Below are 18,741 nucleotides of genomic sequence, written 5' to 3'. Positions count from 1 at the left end.
TGAGAAGAAGTTGTTTAATATACGAATTCATAGGGGCTTTGTGTAGTTGCATTAGTTGCCTCATTGATTTGCATACGGTTGAACATAGTTCTATTACTTGCTAAGAATAAATGATACTCGACTGCCGAATATTCGTAGGATACTAATAGTGTTTGGTATAAATAGTTGAATCCCTTTTCAAACCATGTCGTGAAATGATGTGATATTTTTTACATGAACAAACTGATATTATGTTTTTGGGAACATATAAAATTATATTGCAGTCATTTCTTCCGTAAAATTCTGAAAGCTCATTAGACCAGGATCGCTTCCAAAGTTTTGTATTTATTCATTGTATTATCCTTTAAGCGTTTATGTGTTACGAATAAATATTCTTATTAAGTTGATAAATTTCGATGTTCTCGCGCATTAGCTGCCGTAGTTGTTCGCACACGACTGTATCGTATGTTGCCCTAAAATCCACGAATATATGGTGCGTGAGAATGTTGTACTCCCAAAATTTCTGGAGGATTTGACGAAGACTGTAAATAGTAGTAGCACGGGCCCCCATAATACCCGCCTGATACAGTCTTACAAATGCCAGATGATGCAACCAGATCTGGGAGAGTACCGCTGCACGCAGTAATGCTGCAGTAATTACAGCAATCGAACCGATCGCCCTTTATGTAAATGGGAAAAATCACAGGCATCAAGAAAATGAAACCTTCAAATATGCCAGGACCAGATGGAATACCTTTGATTATACTAATAAAGTGCGCCGACACTCTCTGCACGCCTTTAAGATCTATTCTAAATCTATCATTATCACGTGAAGTTTTTCCAGAATGTTGGAAGAAATCGATAATGTTCCCGGTACGAAAAAAAGGTGATAAATGCGACTTATCTAATTATCGTGGAGAAACCTCACTATGTGCTGGTTCAAAACTTTTTGAGATACTAATTAACAATGAACTTTTTCGAGTCGCAAAATACTGCATCTCACCAGAGCAGCATGGATGTTTCCCTGGCAGATCTACCGTTACCAACATCGTACAGTTTTCATCGCTGTGTCTTACATACATGGAATAGGGGCTTCAAGTTGATGCAATTTATACGGATCTAAAGGCAGCCTTCGATAAAGTTAATCATCAAATCTTGCTAACCGAAGTTGACCGTTTAGGGGTATCAATAAACCTTATCAACTGGTTCAAGTCGTACCTGACTGATCGTCGACTGTGTGTAAAATTGGGCTCAACAGAATCAGAAGAATTTCGTAATCGTTCAGGGGTCCCACAAGGCAGTAATTTAGGGTCATTAGTATTTATCATATTTTTCAACGACGTATGCCAGCGCTTACCGGAAGGTTGCAAGCTACTGTATGCCGACGACCTTAAAATTTTCTGGGTAATCAAAACCTCCACTGACTGTCAGTTGTTACAAGGAGTCATCGACAAATTTCACGACTGTTGCAGTTGCGGTCTTAGTGATTAGCGTAGCGAAATGCTCAGTAGTCACTTTTACAAGGAAAAAGCACCTGATTCAATGGACGTACATGATAGGAAACAAACACGTAGATAGAATAAACGTAGTACGTGACCTTGGGGTAATGCTAGACTCTGAATTGAACTTTCGGGAGCATTATAGTCACATCATTGCCAAATCTCGAAGAAAACTTGGGTTTATTCTCCGCGTCTCAACTGAGTTCCGTGACCCGTACTGTTTGCGCGCCTTGTACTACAGCCTGGTTCGATCAGTCTTGGAAACAGCAGTTATTGTATGGAGCCCGTTTCGTAGTGTTTGGACAGCTAAAATCTAAAAGATCCAGTCACGGTTAATAAAACATGCCTTGAGATTCCTTCCATTCTGAAACCCAGATGAGCTACCGCCCTACGAAGCACTATGCCGGCGATTTTTTTAATTTGGCTCAGGCGTAGGAAGGCAATACAAACTAACTGGTATTTACCGTTTCGTAGGCTTATTCTGCTTTTTAAGAAGATTAATTGTAACACCGTGACGGGGAGGTAAAGATAGGAATTGCTGCATAGGAGGCTAAGGACTTTTTCAATCTATACCTATAAAGAAGGATTTCTGTCTGTCTGTCTGTCTGTCTGTCCGTATGTTCCTTATAGAATCGAAAACTACTGAACCAATCGGCATGAAAATATGCATGTAGAGGTTTTTTGGGGCCAGGAAAGGTTTTAGTGATGGTTAGAAACCCCTCCCCCCACTAAGAGGGGGGGCTCCCATACAAATGAAACACAAATTTCTGCATAACTCGACAACTAATCAAGCAAATAGAACAAAATTTGGCATGTGGGTGTTTTCGGTGACAAGAATTTATTCTATGGTAAATTGAGACCCCTTCCCTCTTTATAAGGGGAATTATAACTCCTCTCCTCTTTAAAAGGGGGGGGGGGGGGGGTGGCTTCCATACAAATTTCCTCATAACTCGAGAACTAATCAAGCAAATGGAACCAAATTTGGCATGTGAAAGTTTTCGAGGGCAAGAATATTTTCTATAGTAAATTAGGACCCCTCCCAACTTTAAGAGGGGGGGCTCCTGTACCAAAGAAACACAATTTTCCTCATAACTCGAGAAATAATTAAGCAAATAGAACCAAACTTTGCATGTGGGTGTTTTTGGAGACAAACATTTTTTCTATGATGAATTGGGACCCCTCCCCGTTTTAGGAGGGGGGGATCCTATACACATGAAATACAAATTTCCTCATAACTGAAGAACTAATCAAGCCAATGGAACAAAATTTGGCATGTGAAAGTTTTCGAGGGCAAGAATATTTTCTATGGTAAATGAGGACCCCTCCCCACTTTAAGAGGGGGGGCTCCTATACAAATGAAATGCAAATTTCCTCATAACTCGAGAATTAATCAAGCAAATGGAACCAAATTTGGCACGTGGGTGTTTTTGGAGACAAAATTTTTTTCTATGATGAACTGGGACCCCTCCTCACTTTAGGAGGGGGGGCTCCTATACAAATGAAATACAAATTTCCTCATAACTCGAGAGCTAATCAAGCAAATGAAACCAAATTTGACATGTGAAAGTTTTCGAGGGCAAGAATATTTTCTATGGTGAATTAGGACCCCTCCCAACTTTAAGAGGGAGGGCTCCTATACAAACGAAATATAAATTTCCTCATAACTCGAGAACTAATCAAGCAAATGGAACCAAATTTGGCACGTGGGTGTTTCTGGAGACAAAATTTTTTTCTATTATAAATTGGGACCCCTACCCACTTTAGGAGGGGGGGCTCCTATACAAATGAAATTCAAATTTCCTCATAACTCGAGAACTAATCAAGCAAATAGAACCAAATTTGGCATGTGGAGGTTTCTGGAGGCAAAAATATTTTCTATGGTGAATTAGGACCCCTCCCAACTTTAAGAGGGGGTGCTTCTACACAAATGAAATACAAATTTCCTCATAATTCGAGAACTAATCAAGCAAGTGGAACCATATTTGGCATGTGGGTGTTTTTGGAGGCAACCTTTTTTTCTATGATGAATTAGGACCTTTTACCTTTTTAAGAGGGGGGGCTCTCATACAAACGAAATACAAATTTCCTCATAACTCTAGAACTAATCAAGCAAATGGAACCAAATTTATCATATGGGTGTTTTTGTAGGCAAGAATATTTTCTATGGATTTCCCCACTTCCCCACAAGCAAATGGAACCAAATTTGACATGTAAGTGGTTTTGGACGCAAGATTTTTTTCTATGGTGAACTGAGACCCCTCTCTTCTTTAGAAAGCGAGTTATGGCCCATCTCCCCTTTAAGAGGGGGGGCTTCCATACAAATGAAATGCAAACTTCCTCTTATCTCGAGAACTAATCAATCAAATGGAACCAAATTTGGCATGTGGGAGTTTTAGATGGCAGAAATTTTTTCTATGGTGAATTACGACCCCTTCCCCTTTTAAGAAGGGAGCTCCCATACAAATGAAATTCAAATTTCCTTATAACTTGAGAACTAATCAAGCAAATGGAACCAAATTTGGCATGTGGGAGATTTTGGAGTCTTGAATTTATTTCACGATAGTTAGAGACCTCTCACCCCTGTGGTAGGGGGATATGGACTCTCATACAAATAAAACAGAAATTTTTGCGAAATTCAAAAACTAATCGAACTCGAGAGACTCTTCCGTAAAACATTAGTCAATACAAGACCACAAAAACTATCTATAGTAACACTAGATCATTCAGGACGAGACGGTCGCGAGTGTTGCCGGTGACCCACCGTCGGAAGCGCCGCCCACTGGGGGGCTTGCAAAACTCGAGATTGTGACAAAGATCATCCGAGATTCATGATTTATGTACAACACAGGTTAATTTGTGGCAATACGAAGTTTGTCGGGTCAGCTAGTGTAATATATTTCCAGAATTATTATTAAATATTTTTTTACTGTTTTATACGAAAATGTTCTGCGATGCGTAGTTCATGAGTTATCATTATTTGAAACGGAAAATTGATTTTTCTCTGAACTGAAAATCATAGTTTTCCATAAAAGCGTAATACCTGAAACAACGTCTGAAATTGTTAATTTTTTAGTGCAAACACTGTGGTAGATCATAATCAACCAATGTACAAACATCGCAATCATCCAGTATGGAACTTCCTGTGTACATTGCAACGATACATCCGGAATTTCTGGAATTACGTACGAAATGTTTATAGGGGATCCCGGGCAAGACAAACGCCCTAAACCCAGTCGTAAATTTTAGCTATGAAAATATAGCCTTTTCTGAACAGTCGATAATGTTATACATTACTAACCTTTCTATACAATTTTGTTTTAAAATATTTGTTATGTTATGTTTTGTTAAGTTATGTTGAAGAAATATGATAAAAAATTAATAGTTTATTTCATCGGTCTGAAAAACTGCGGGTCAAGATGAGCAATTGTTTGGAAAATGTATCGCGATCGCCGCATTCCGTTGGTATTAGCTTCCTAACAGCAAACATTTTAAAATGTCGCTCTAGACTTTTTCTTCAGGATTCTCGCACAATTTTGTGCACCTATTTTAATCGAATGTCGGTGTTATTATATAACGTGTTATAACATTTGTTGTTATAACAATGAAAATGATGAACTCTACTCGTGACTCTACTGCTTTTGATTTTGCATGTTTCGCACAAAGTCGAGGGGTGACTATCTTGCCCTTGAAAATAGTACTCCTTTCTCTCCGGTAGGGCGTATAATTTCATTTGTGGACTTTCTTACTGAAAAATTGTTTTAAAGCTGAGGAAACATGGAAAGATCATTTTGCCTTGGATCCCCCTAGTGCAATTAACAACAGTCAAGGTGACAAAAACATTGATGTAATTCAGTTCGGTTTCATGTGTTACAATTCATTTTCCCATCCGGCTGAAAGTAGTTTATAACCATAAACTGTGCCGTCTTTGTTTACTCGGTACGGTGGTAAGTCCGCTCCGCTCGATGGCGGGCGGCAACAATTAAACCCGACAATAGATAACTCATAATTATCGCTCCAGACTGCGATGATGTGGTCTCCCGGCTGTTTGAAGCATGGAGTCATTCCCATGCCATGACCATATAGATATGAGAGATGAACCGCTGAAAGAAATGCAACCGCACTTAAGTGTTTGGCGATGATAGTGGCCCTGTTCCGAACTGATAGCTTCGAATGGTTGAAGTGATTTACGGACAGGTTGGACGGACAGAATTTCGACTTCCCTGTGGCATTCGTGGAAGGCACGTCGCCAGTGGTGGTCTCGTGGAGCTCACGGGAAGCAGTTCGGGTTGAGAAAATAATGAAACGATTTTTAAACTAGAGATTGGCGAAGATTATCTAACACAGTTCGACGGGAATTGATATTATAGTGATATAGTGATAATGAACGTAAATACGGCTGCCGTTGTGACATTTTGGCTGATTCTGTTCCTAGCAAATCTGGAAGCAATTTACGGTAAACAAATACTGATTTCATGGGACAAAACAACGAAAGAATATGGGTTGACTGAAGGTTTGGCAAGTTTTACAGGACTCTTTTGTCGACCTTAACTTTGAATAAGTATGCAGCTAACTTCAAATAGAATAAAAGCGTCTACAGTATAATGTTATACGATGAACAGTACGATCTGGCTTGTCAAGTGGGTACTTGAAGGATTTACTAATTTCAGCATCACAACTAGAAGTTCAATCAAGTGCTAAGTTTAGCTATTTATTGCAGCTAAATTCCGATCACAGAAATTGAGTTCCTATTTATAGAGTGACTATATACAGAGTGGCGACATGTCATTCCAAAAGTATGCAATGCTCTAGCAATGCTTATTTTCTTTCTCTTTCCTGCATACGCGTTGGATTGGTCGTCTGCTCGATTGGAATGACACTGACAGATAATTATCATTCCAATTTTGACATTGTCGCCACTCTATATATAGTCACTCTACCTATTTAAACAGATTTTGTCGTTAATCCATGGTGTATAGATAGAACAATAGCATTTCCAGTACAAATCATTATCTACGTTAAGTATGTAGGAAAATCGAGAAGATGCGGTAGGTAGACAATACAACTCGCGATCTTTTTTGTGGTATTCCTGATACGATGGTACTGACATTATTTAGGAGTAGCTCTCAGCCTATGGATTATCAGGCTACCTATGTTGAAACAAAACTAAAGCATGAAAGTAAATTAAACGAAAACTTTCAAATTAAATTCTATTAGGTATGTATATTTATCCTTGACGGATACGCATTTCGCCTACGACTGGCAGGCTTCATCAATGTCTGTTTTCGAAGTTCGAAAACAGACACTGATGAAGCCTACAAGTCGTAGGCGAAATACGTATCTGGTGCGAATAAATATACATAGTAGAATTTAATTGGAAAGTTTTCTTTTTTATTTAATTTCCGGTTTCGTATTCTACTAAGACGCTCCAAAAACTTCAGTGAAAACTAAAGCATTCAAACGCTTGTCTCGATTATATCCGATTCGATTATATCGAGTAAAATTGAAATATCTTTCATGTTATGGCTAGGTAAACTTCTTTCCGGTTTCACAATTATTTCAAAGTCAGACCCAATGTAATCACTTTAACTTTTGAGCTGAACGATACATTGTCTGAACATATCCCAATTCACAGTATGGGTTTCACTACTTACTAATAACGGTTTTGTGGCTTAAATTGGTCATAAAAACCACGACAGTGCAATAAATCTTAAACTGGTTGTTAGGATATGTTTGTTGTTTGTACGTTACACATTCAGGTGAGAATTGCGAATTTACAGCTGTTTACTGCGTTATGGATTGATTCATTCAGAGTTTTTGATATCAGAGAACGCAGTCAGAGTTTGTTGTTGTCATTCGCTGTGTCAAATATTGTTGTTTACTAAAATACAGTGTTGATTGAATAGCGCGCAAAAGATAGCGTAGAGTTGGCGTAGCGTAGATGCTCAGCACAGCAAACTTATATCTAATCAAGATTGTTGCAGTGTGTGGGTAATCTAAATCACGAAGTTTCTTTTGCAGTTACGTTGTTTAAAGCTGATCGAGTTGTTATGTTTAATTTTGAGTACGAAAAAATAGTCAGCAGGAATAGTTAATCAACGGAAAAAGTTTCGTCATAAAGCATTCAAGATCATGATATTTTCCTGGAAAGTGAAGTTTTTGAACCTAAATCACGTAATGTGACAAAAGTCACGGGTAACACTGATACAGTGCTCTCGCCAAGCCATTTTTTTTCTTATTGAATTGCCAATCAATCCGGATGTATTGACTGTAAATTAATTCAAGTCATGTATGAAACATATAAGGTTGCCGCACTCGTTTTTCAGCCGGTTGTTATTTTGGGCCTACTCCTGTTCTTTGCATTAAGGAAAATCATCATTAATTCTTACCAATATACACTACTATGGTTGCATATTTGTTTCGTGGCGATGAATTTGTTTTTTAGGCACAGGTAATACGAAAACAGAGTAGGCGTAATTTTAAAAATTCCACCCAATGCCCTATAATGCTGAATGTAATCTACAATCTTCCTAAATTGATTGTTATGCAAGGAAAAGCCTTTCTACCTTGCTATATGAATTACTCAGTACTTAATTCAGCCAAATTGTAGATTGCATTCAGCTATACAAATGTTTCATACATGACTTTTACCGAATGTGCTTCTACAGGGATACCTCGATATAAGACAACCTCAACATAAGACAACCTCGATATAAAACAACTTGATATACGAGCATTTTTACCTCGATATAAGACAAATTCCTTAGTTGTTCCTTAGTTGTTAACCACACCAGAGCTAAACTCGCTTCCAAAAGCGGCGTGATAAGAAAAATTCATAATTTCAAAGTAATTCTAAAAATTGTGAAAAAAATAAAAGCTCAAACAATGATAAACAGCTCAAAAAACATAAATACATAGGATGAGGGATCTAGCTTTTCGACTTTCTTCTACCGTTCCCTCCGAAAATTGTAAAAATTACCGTTATAAAACCTTAGTTGATAAATATTTTAACAGTGATGCTAAAACTGGTACAGAGTGGAAAAACTAGATCGTTTACCCATAAAGCAAAATTGTCGACTCGTCGATTTTTTGAAATGATAAATTGTCTTATATCGAGATATCCCTGTATAAGGCAATTGCATTTATCCTTTTCGAGTAATAATAGTATAGAGGACGACGAAATCGTGTAGATGATAGCCGTTTCTCCGATATTCGGCGTAAGATAAGGTTAAGTCGAGATTTTGGCAAATATTTTCGCAGACTCACAGTTTATACCAAAACTGTGTTTGACGATCAGTTCTGATAGTTTTCTTAATAAGACTAATCCAACTTTGATGAAACCTCAATAGAACTTTTAGATGAATTTAGGTAGATACTTAAATTTTTCAGAATTATCTGCAAAGTCGTCAGTTGCTGAATGAGCAGGCATTTTTTATTGCTGAACTCGTAAATCCGCTTCAAGGCTGTAGTAGGAAATCCAAGCGGACCATAAACCTCTCATCGCCCTATTCCGCAAATCGTTATCAGCTACAAGAAGACTAAGTCCTCTACACATGTTACTCGATTTGCAACATTATAATTTGGAAATCAAATCTGTTACTGGTAAAGATAACGTTGCGGTTTATACTTCACCTCAAGCACTATTTTACGATAAACAGCTAAAATCCGATTCAAGAAGCTTAATTTATACAAAGTATTTCTCGATGTTAAAAATATACAGTGTTATTTTCAACATCTCCGATAACTGTCTAGACGCAATAAAAATAATCGTAACGAGCAACGTAGGGTACGGGTGGGCATTTTCAGCCCATTAAGCGATTGCTTCTATTTTTTCGGTCTAGCAGTTTTAGTGACAGAACAGCTGGTTTTGATGTTCTTTTTATAGAAAACAGTAAATGTCTTACATTTTTGAAAATATAGTTATAACATGTTAAAGTTGTACAACGGCAAAGTAATTATTTAGCGAAAGAAAATAATTATAAACTATAAACAGTTCGAAAATACCCTCCTGTACCTTATTATCTACTCAGAACTGTTTTGTTTTTCACTACGATCGAATTGTTGTTCTCTACAAGATTCGAAAAAATACAGTTGATTCGGCCAGGAATAGGCAGATCAAAAGAGTAAGCGTAACGTGTGTGTTGAGCTTACCCCATCACAACTTTCCTCCGATAATGTGCCATGGAATAAAGGGTGTCCGCGGTAAAATTGCAACACCAAAATTAATTCGCGAAATACGAGTTTTTATCCGATTGCTATCAAACTTTCAGGGTACCAAATGAAACAATTAAACTTAGTTTTAAAGTCTTTATTTGATTTAATTTCGCCTCCGAATCCGAATGGAAGTACTTTGGCCAAAACCCTACCCATTAGATTTTGCACAACCTCAAAATCGACTTGTTTTGCATATTTACCCATACTTTCTTCATTTCTTCGATTGTTTTAACTACTTTAGGATGTTTCAGATAATTTTGCTTCATACTTACTTATTCAGCCGAAAGCCGGGGTGGCTCTTGCCGTATCAAGAATTCCTCTCCATTGTACTCGGTCCTGGGCTACTCGTCGCCAATTCGTTGCGCGTCTTGACACACGCAAGTCGGCTTCAACCTGGTCGAGCCATCTAGCACGTTGAGCCCCTCTATTTCTGGTGCCGGTGGGGTTCTTGAAGAGAACGGATTTCACTACACAGTCGTCCGGCATCCTTGCGACGTGGCCGGCCCACCGTAGTCTCCCAACTTTCGCCAGGTGTACGATAGGAATCTCTCCAAGCAGTGCCTGTAGCTCGTGATTCATATGTCTCCGCCACTCTCCACTTTCCGTCGGTACTCCGCCAAAAATAGTCCGCAACACCTTTCGTTCAAAAACGGCAAGTGCACGTATGTCTTCCGTAAGTAAAGTTACTGCCTCAAGTCAGCAGAGGACTACCGGTCTGATTAGCGTTTTGTACATCGTCAGCTTTGTGTGGCGGCGTATGCTCCTTGATCGAAACGTCTTGCGAAGGGAAAAGTAGGCTCGATTTCCAGGTTGAGTGCGTCGTTGTATCTCCTTACTCGTATTATTGTCGGCGGTGACCAGAGATCCCAAATATACGAACTCATTAATCACTTCCAGTTCATCGCCGTCAATAGTCACTGTCCGTGGGAGGCAAACGTTACTTCCTCGGAAGCCTCTTTCTACCAAATATTTGGTTTTCGACGCATTAATTTATAACCCTATCCTCCTAGCCCCCGTTTTTAGTCTGGCGTAGATTACCTCCGTCGTCCAACGGTTTCTAGTAATGCTGTCGAGGTCGTCTGCAAAGGCTAGGAGTTGGTTACTCCTGCTGAAGATCGTTCCTCTCGTTTCGATGCCCGCTCGCCGGATCACATCTTCAATAGCGATATTGAATAACATACAGGACAGTCCATCCCCTTGCCGTAACCCTCTACGCGATCCGAAAGGGCTTGAAAGTATCTCCGAAACGCGCACGTAGCACATCACTCGTTCCAGAGTAGCTTTGATCAGCCGCGTCAGTTTATCCGGAAACCGTACTCGTGCATTATCTGCCATAGCTGTTCGCGTTCAACGGTATCGTATGCTGCTCTGAAATCCACGAAAATATGATGCGTGGGCAGTTTGTACTCTCGACATTTCTGAAGGATTTGTCGGAGAGTAAAAATTTGATCCGTAGTAGCACGGGCCCCCATAAAGCCCGCCTGATACTGCCCTACGAATTCTCTTGCTATTGGGGATAGATGACGCAACAAAATCTGGGATAGGCGGCGTTGACCAGCGTAATGTCGCGGTAGTTACAGCAATCTAGCCGGTCGCCCTTTTTGTAGATGGGACAGACTACGCCTACCATCCACTCTTCCGGTAGTTTTTCTTCTTCCCAAATCCTTGAAATCAGCCAGTGAAGTGCCATTACTAGCGGTTCGTGGCCATTTTTGTAGAGTTCTGCCGGGAGTCGGTACTTTCCGGCGGCTCTATTATTCTTCAGCAGACCTATTTCTCGTCGGATCTTTTCGAAATCGGGAGCCGGTACGCTGTTGTCGTTTGTAGGTACTCCGAGGTTAACTTCCATTGCGTCTCCTGCTGCTATATCGCCGCTGAGGTGCTCATCGAAGAAAGGCGTACTCCGCTGTCCACATAAACAAATTACATGCCAAATCAAGAATTTCTTGCCAAACTTCGACATCTATAGTTTTCGGAGGTTCTGTGGAACATCAAACTTATCCTTTGCAGTAAAATACTGGTTCCCCGGAGTCTGGTTGTAGTCCGCTAGGTCTCGTCGTCCATAACCCTTGTGCAGAACTTTTTCGCGAACGAACTGTTCTTTCGACGCTGTTTTACAGATCTTTGCACACCTGATGAAAATTCTCACACAGTGTAAACAATGCACTTTGAACTTTCTCCATGCAAAATTTCAATTAATTTTTCTCAAAGCGTTGCAACGGTTCAAAAGTTATAGCAATTTGAGAGTGTTGCAATTTTACCGTGGACACCCTTTACTGTACTAACCGCTCCAACAATATGATAGGAAAAATCAAAATTTGCCATACGCTCCAAATTTGCTAATCCGTATGCGTCCACGTAAACCCTGTAGCATCACAGCCTTGAAATCTGACGAAAATTCAATCTTTTCTTCAATGAGCGTCTCCTTTGTTGTAAATAAGCAGATAGTAAGAGCAAACTATGGTCGCTGTAAGATGCACCTGACATTAGCAGTGGTCAAATCTTCCGACAAAAGATGCACCTGACATTAGCTCTAGCTGAAAACTTGCGCGCAGCGTCGCGATAGTTTTTGTTGGCCATATAACCGGGCTTAAGTGTTACGTCTTTTAATCTGTGATAATACCTACAATGAGTTCATTACCATGATAGTATTTATCTCCAGGAAGATGACCATTGGTTTACACTCACAGTTTTATCATTACCAGAGCCAGAGATAATTGTACTTCAGTAGAAAAGAAAGGTGAAGATAAGAAATCGAACGTTCAATACCATAAGGTGCCCTATCTTTCTACCGTACCGTACTGAACTATCACGATAGTAAACAAACGGGTGTAGTACTACTGAACCACAAACCACTTATCTGTGCCTGTTCAAACTTTTTTTATGTGGTTATATTTGTTTTGTTGCATTGAGATGATCGCCGCAATTCAAATTGTTGTTCTATTTTCGTTTTCACAAAGTGCTACCCAGTCCCAGTATAGTAAACAAAGACGTAGCCCTACGTCAAAAAAGCGAGTGTCACGATGCAAAAGATAGCTTGAATACCAATCGATTCGTAATAGAAGTAGCAATTATGTAGTTTTTATTACAATTTCAAATTTCAATCACTGAATAATAAAAATTAATGAAAAGTTTTAAGGTCAAATTTCCCCATACATTTTCTTCGTGATTACCTGCTAGTGCTTACGTACTTCACAGGCAGAGACGACTGTTAAACACACCATCTGTGGTTTCCTTTTGTAAAAAGTAACAAAACACCCCCGTCCAAACAGGTCGTAGATTCTTCACAACGTTTAAACCTAAACCAATTTGATATCTCTGCTTGGGATGGGAAGTACGCCAGAGTTCAAAAGCACCCGTTTTCTTCAACCAATTTATTATTTGAACATTTAACCTAATAATTTAATATCCTGAAAGTAAACAGTTTTGCTGTGTAAATCCACTTTTTTCTTCAACCGATTCTAGCTTTAAAAATTGAATCTAGGCCAATTTGATGTTCTGAATGTAAAATGTCATAGTAAAGTGAGCGGTCATTCTTTCTTTTTGCCAGATTGCATCCATATATTGCAAGAATTTGTACGGAATTGTTGTCTTGGACGGAAATAAAGCTGAAGGGATATTTGTGCGTGTGACACGACGCAGCAATTCTGAAAGCGATAAAAATCAGCGACTGTCTTATCCGAAAATAGTTTTCAACGTTTCATTTGCTGCTGCTGTCAGTAAGTTGCTTCCAATTTTTTTTAGCAAGATGCAGAGGACGCTAGCTAATTGATATTTTAATATGTTAGCTGTCAATATGTTAGTTGTGACTTAATTAGGGTACGGGTGGGTATTTCCAGTCCATTAACCGGTAGCCTGAAAAATATTCAGGAATTACGTTGAAACTATATTTATTCGAGACAAGATTTTTATACCACTTGAAGAATATTATTTACTGAATATCGGCGTGTATTTTGGTTTTAATGAAACGCTACTGAAGTTGAGTTATAGTCGCGAGAAATGATTAAGTCGCTGTGGCTAAATTGAGCCCATTTTCTATAGTGGTGTCTGTGTTTTTTAAATTCGACAGGCCGAAGTAGCTTGCACAGGGATTAGATGCTTTGCAAAACCAGATCAAAGGAGACCGATGGATAACGTTTCGGTATTGCCTACATTCCGGGCTCATTGAAGATAATTAGTTTTGCAGTGCCAATAGCTTGCTGCTATGTCTAACTAGCTTTGTCAACACGATAGAAGCTTTTCAGGCGTTTCAGGCCTTATATCTTGGCAGTAGTGTAAATAACGCACCATATGCTGGAAGTGAATGAAAATTGATTTATATTTTCTTATCAGAGGGGAATTTTTGTGTTCTTCCGTGATAAAAAGAAGTAGAATTGTTCTGTGATAGCATATTCACAGCTGTTTAGTTTCTAGAATAAGTAAACGTGATCATAATTGTGTGTTTTCCAAACCATCATCAAGAGCGGATACGCATAAGCGATTGCTGCTGGTTTTTTCAGCCTGATTACGTGCCAGTGGAAAAGTGGTTTTGATGTTTTTTTAAATAAAATTTAGCAAATTACTTACATTTTTATGAAAATAGTTATAACACATTAAAGCCTATGAGTGCTACATTCGTTTCAGTATTGCTATATAGCGGCAAAGTTTTTATTTGGGAAAGAGTAGCCAAAAAAGGTAATGTATGCCGAAATTAGTAGCGTGTTGCGAATACCCTCCGTACCCTATACTTCAAATCAATTTATCACAATAATTGATGCTATCAACAATTTCGTGGAAATTGACGATTGCGGATCAGTGTTATAAATGATAACCCAGAACAGTTATTTAGTTTTTCAGTTTAACCGTAGTTGTAAGCAAGCTCCTTAAGTAAGCTAATTTCGTCAACTGCATACCAGTTTCAAGCCAGTTAACTAAAGTTGACTAGTGTTACAAGTCATCCAAAAATTGTCAAAATGCGAAATCATCGCCAATCATTAGAAGATGTGTAGTTGTGACCTGATGGTTTAACTGTTAGTCGAAACTCTAAGAAACTGATAGAAATGATATACAGAGTACAGACATGTAGGATATTTAAACTTAACTTCCTTTAAAAAAATGTTTCTATATAAAATTTTTAGGGCAACGTTACAGTAAACTCAGATTGTTCAATAAATTTTATACGTTTCAAGTGTCGTCGATGACCGAATAGTAGTAGGTCGAAACGTCCGCGGCAAATAAGTTTAGTCTATTTCACCGAAAAAATCAACAAATAAAACATTGAAAAGTGCACGGTGACTTAATCTACCAATACGCCGTTTAAGGTTTGCCCAAATATTTTCAAATCCTCCTTTGCGCGATTCTTCTTAATGAAGGTGACTACTTCCGATAGGCACTTCGTGCTGCATATCTCCTCCTTCACCGCAAAGAGGAATCAAAATGATCTTTTTCGGAAACATGGTGGAAGGGACATATATGACGTCACCATTTACCTCCTTAATGGGGGACGTAAAGTCAGGCAGGGAACTGGGCCCTGCCAGTCGTTGCCGTCTAGCCTCAAGTAGGGCTCATCCATTCTGCCGGAAAGATGTTTCTTTTTATCAGTACCAGCCTTCTGGGTGATTGCCTGCTGCTTGGACACGGCAGGCCTCGACTGACTGACCTACTTCACTATTTAGCCGGTTGCTGCGTGGCGCGGAACTATAGAGTCACTTTGCTGTCGGTCTTCCTCTTCAGTTTCTGCTGCACTGCACTTGACTAAGCTTCCGGTCAAATACCTTAAGGCCGCCGAAATATTTTTGTAGTAGTCTCAACAAACGTAGGATTTAATAGGCAAACTTGAAATTACATTCAATGGAAAGGTTTCATTTGTTAAAAGCGATCACATATGCGACATCCTACCGGGGTGATCAAACAAACTCTCGAATCCAATCCGAATTCAATCATATGCCGATTTTTTTTCTACTCTTAACACAGCTATTGATGGTACTAGCATTGTTGATACTTATTTTCCTGTTTGTACAAGTGCACTAGCCAGAATAAACTACGGAAGTCTATGGTGATTGAAAAAGACAACGATTAAGTGCTATCAAGATAAACCATTTGAGCATAAGTGTTGTAATATTAGCCGGGTGCTTTACACAAACCATTAACACTGTCATTTGCACCATATCTATATCGATCTTAAATAATAAATCTGGTTCAAGAGGCAATCGAAATTAACAATCCTCATGCGGAACGGAAACTAGTCGGCACTACACGAGGGTTTGTGTCAGAGTATGCAGAATGGATAAAACTACTAATAATTTATATTCATGTAAGCACCTAAATGTATACCAAATGATTAAATGTGTCTTTGAATTGACAGTGTACAAATCTGGGGGCTGTTACATGTTACTTTTACTGATAGCGTATTGTGCAGTGTATTTATTGACTAATATTGTGCAAGCAAAAGGTTGTCAGCTAAGAGAAACACTTGAAGTGCTACTAATCCTTTAATACTTGATAGTCAAACGTTCTACAGCATGTTATAAGCACATTATTTATTACAGCATTTTAATAATTTTGAATAACTTTTCTAACACTATTTGCAGTGCCATCATTTCACGATGCATTCAAACACCATCTAATGCCGCTGAATCGATCCGCAACAGTGGTCGGTAATAGGCTTGAGGATCGATCCAGCATAGATTTTACTCCAGGGGCCAATGAATCTCTTTCGCCGGTATTGTGCGTTCTGACCACATCCATGGATGATCTTCCGCCAGATTATTTCTCGAGTTTGTACGAGTTCATCATGCGAGAAGCTCTGTTTTTATAACTTTTTCTTTGTCCTAAATTTCAGAAACTGAACGTCTCAACGGAGCAATCATACTGCATTTTCTGGCGGCGATTTATTTCTTCACCGTACTGGCTTTCGTGTGCAGTGAATATTTCCTTCCGTCGGTTGAGTGCATCTGCGAAGATTTGCATCTGCCGGAGGTGATGGACGTCTTGTACTGATAATCTCAAAAATTTCCAATAAAAACTCATTTTTATAATCAGGACGTTGCTGCGGCGACTTTTATGGCTTCGGCTACGTCAATGCCAGAGTTCTTCACTAACACCATCAGTACACTAATGGTCGATTCGGATATGGGCCTAGGAACGATCATGGGTTCCATGCTGTTTAATACTTTAGGGGTGGCAGCTTTAGTTGGATTGTTAACGAAAAGTGTGAGTGTCACATATTAAAAACTTAGTTGAAAATCAAGGTTATAATTTTTTCTACTCAACAGCACGTTCAACTAGACTGGTGGCCACTGACAAGGGACTCAATAATAGTCCTCATTAGCACAAGTTGTCTCGTGTCCTGTTTATGGGATGAGCGTGTTTACTGGTACGAGTCAGTGGTGTTTGTAATTCTTTATATTTTGTATTTCCTGGTGATGTTTCAAAATGATCGAATGAAACGGATTGCAGTTGATCTAATCGAAACTCGGTGGAACCTTTGTGCCAGGTTGGGGTCCGATATAAATGACGAGTTCACAGAACACAAAACTGGCCGGAAATATTCGATTGCCGTATTGGGGGAAGCATTCAATACGGGCTTAGAGGTTCCTCAGGGAGAAAAAGAAATTCTTCGTAGCCCAAGTGAATCAAACGAAAATCCTGCGGAGAGTATGAAACTTTTTCGAATCTCAACCGAATCATGGTTCAACATTATCTGGTGGTTTTTCACTTGGCCATTTCGAGTGCTTGTTCACTTTACTGTCCCGAATCCACGGACCCATCGGAAACTCTACCCATTGACATTTCTAATGTGCATCGTTTGGATTGGCGCTACATCCTACATGGTATTCTGGATGTTGTCCATTATCGGTAGTACCTTTAATGTCCCAGAAACGGTAATGGGACTAACGTTTCTCGCATTCGGTGGTTGCATGCCGGAAGCAGTGTCTGCCGTTACAATGATAAGGAAAGGTACGTACAAAATTAAATGAAATATTAAATTTTAAACTCGAAGAAAATCATTTTCATTTGCAGGAAATGGAGCAATGGGTGTGTCGAACTCGCTGGGTGCAAATACGTTGGCTATCTTGTTCTCCCTGGGGCTTCCCTGGTTTATTAAGAACATGATTCAAGGGGGTGCAACCACGGGAGCTTACGTAGAGATTAATTCGTATGGAATGCAATATTCCGTAATTGCTTTATTTTTTGCTGTTGCAATTTTATATGCTGTGCTATATTTGGCGAAGTATAACCTGCGAAAGCTGGTTGGGCTAGCGTTGCTTATAGGTTATCTTTTAATTGTTGCTTTTATGATATTAGTTGAACTCGACGTTTTCTTTCCTTCTGAAAATATATGCTGAATCATTTGAAATGCAAATGCTGTTTTGATATCTTTTATACTGTTTACCAAGATTTGCTGAAAATTTATATTCTGAGAAGATTTAACATTAAACCTTATTTAGCCAAATTTTTATAATTATTCATCTTGTTTAGAAGCTTTCTACGACAACAAAACTGGTACCTACTAAGAACATTTGAATCTTAATTGCCATGTATAGGGAACCTACCTGACAACTTTGTTTTGTATAGAAAATTTGCGGGTTTTGCTACTGAATAAACAATACCGTCATCCGGGGCGAGATTGTGCCAAAAAAGCATATATTTTTGTTAATTCGCTCAGTATACACATAATTTAGGAACTAAGTTGATTTCAAACCTGCCAATATATACTAAATTGTTCTATTAACAACTACCGTAGAGATGGTTTAGTTACAATGAAACCTAATTTTACTGGAAGTGCATGAACTTTGACACAATCTCACTCCTTCTAGGGGATGACATTGTGCCAAAAACATAAAGTTGAGCTAAAGACCTAAACAGTGAACAATAGCATGTTTATAAACAATACACATAAATATCAGTATAAAGTAGTTCATATGGGGCCGTCCATGAACTAAGTGGACTGTTAGGGGCAGGGGATCGGCCAAAAACAACGCATCATACAAAAAGTATGAACGAAAATAACCCGGAAATAACTAAAAATGAGTTCGTAGTCAATGGACAGCCTTTATATAACCAGTATCGT

General features: G+C 38.9%; 1 protein-coding gene across 1 annotated transcript; it reads left to right on the top strand.

Moving 5' to 3' along the window:
- The first annotated feature begins 5,858 nt into the window (after window positions 1-5,858).
- LOC128735681 (sodium/potassium/calcium exchanger 4-like) lies at window positions 5,859-18,016 on the top strand. Its single transcript, XM_053830164.1, has 6 exons — window positions 5,859-5,931; window positions 16,259-16,444; window positions 16,510-16,646; window positions 16,710-16,880; window positions 16,943-17,627; window positions 17,691-18,016. Exons 1-6 carry the CDS (start codon window positions 5,859-5,861, stop codon window positions 18,014-18,016), a joined length of 1,578 nt encoding a protein of 525 aa, XP_053686139.1.
- Window positions 18,017-18,741: the final 725 nt, after the last annotated feature.

This window comes from Sabethes cyaneus, chromosome 2 (assembly GCF_943734655.1).
Source record: "Sabethes cyaneus chromosome 2, idSabCyanKW18_F2, whole genome shotgun sequence".
NCBI classification, from domain to species: Eukaryota; Metazoa; Arthropoda; class Insecta; order Diptera; family Culicidae; genus Sabethes; species Sabethes cyaneus.
The sequence above is the reverse complement of the archived record's forward strand: the minus strand, read 5'-3'. Positions and strand labels throughout refer to the sequence as shown.

Bases quoted from the DNA above. Each gene is read 5' to 3' on its own strand.
- LOC128735681 (XM_053830164.1), top strand. From the start codon at position 5,859: ATGAACGTAAATACGGCTGCCGTTGTGACATTTTGGCTGATTCTGTTC. The intron at 5,932-16,258 runs GTAAACAAATAC...CACTATTTGCAG, and splicing joins AAATCTGGAAGCAATTTACG to TGCCATCATTTCACGATGCA. The intron at 17,628-17,690 runs GTACGTACAAAA...TTTCATTTGCAG, and splicing joins CGTTACAATGATAAGGAAAG to GAAATGGAGCAATGGGTGTG.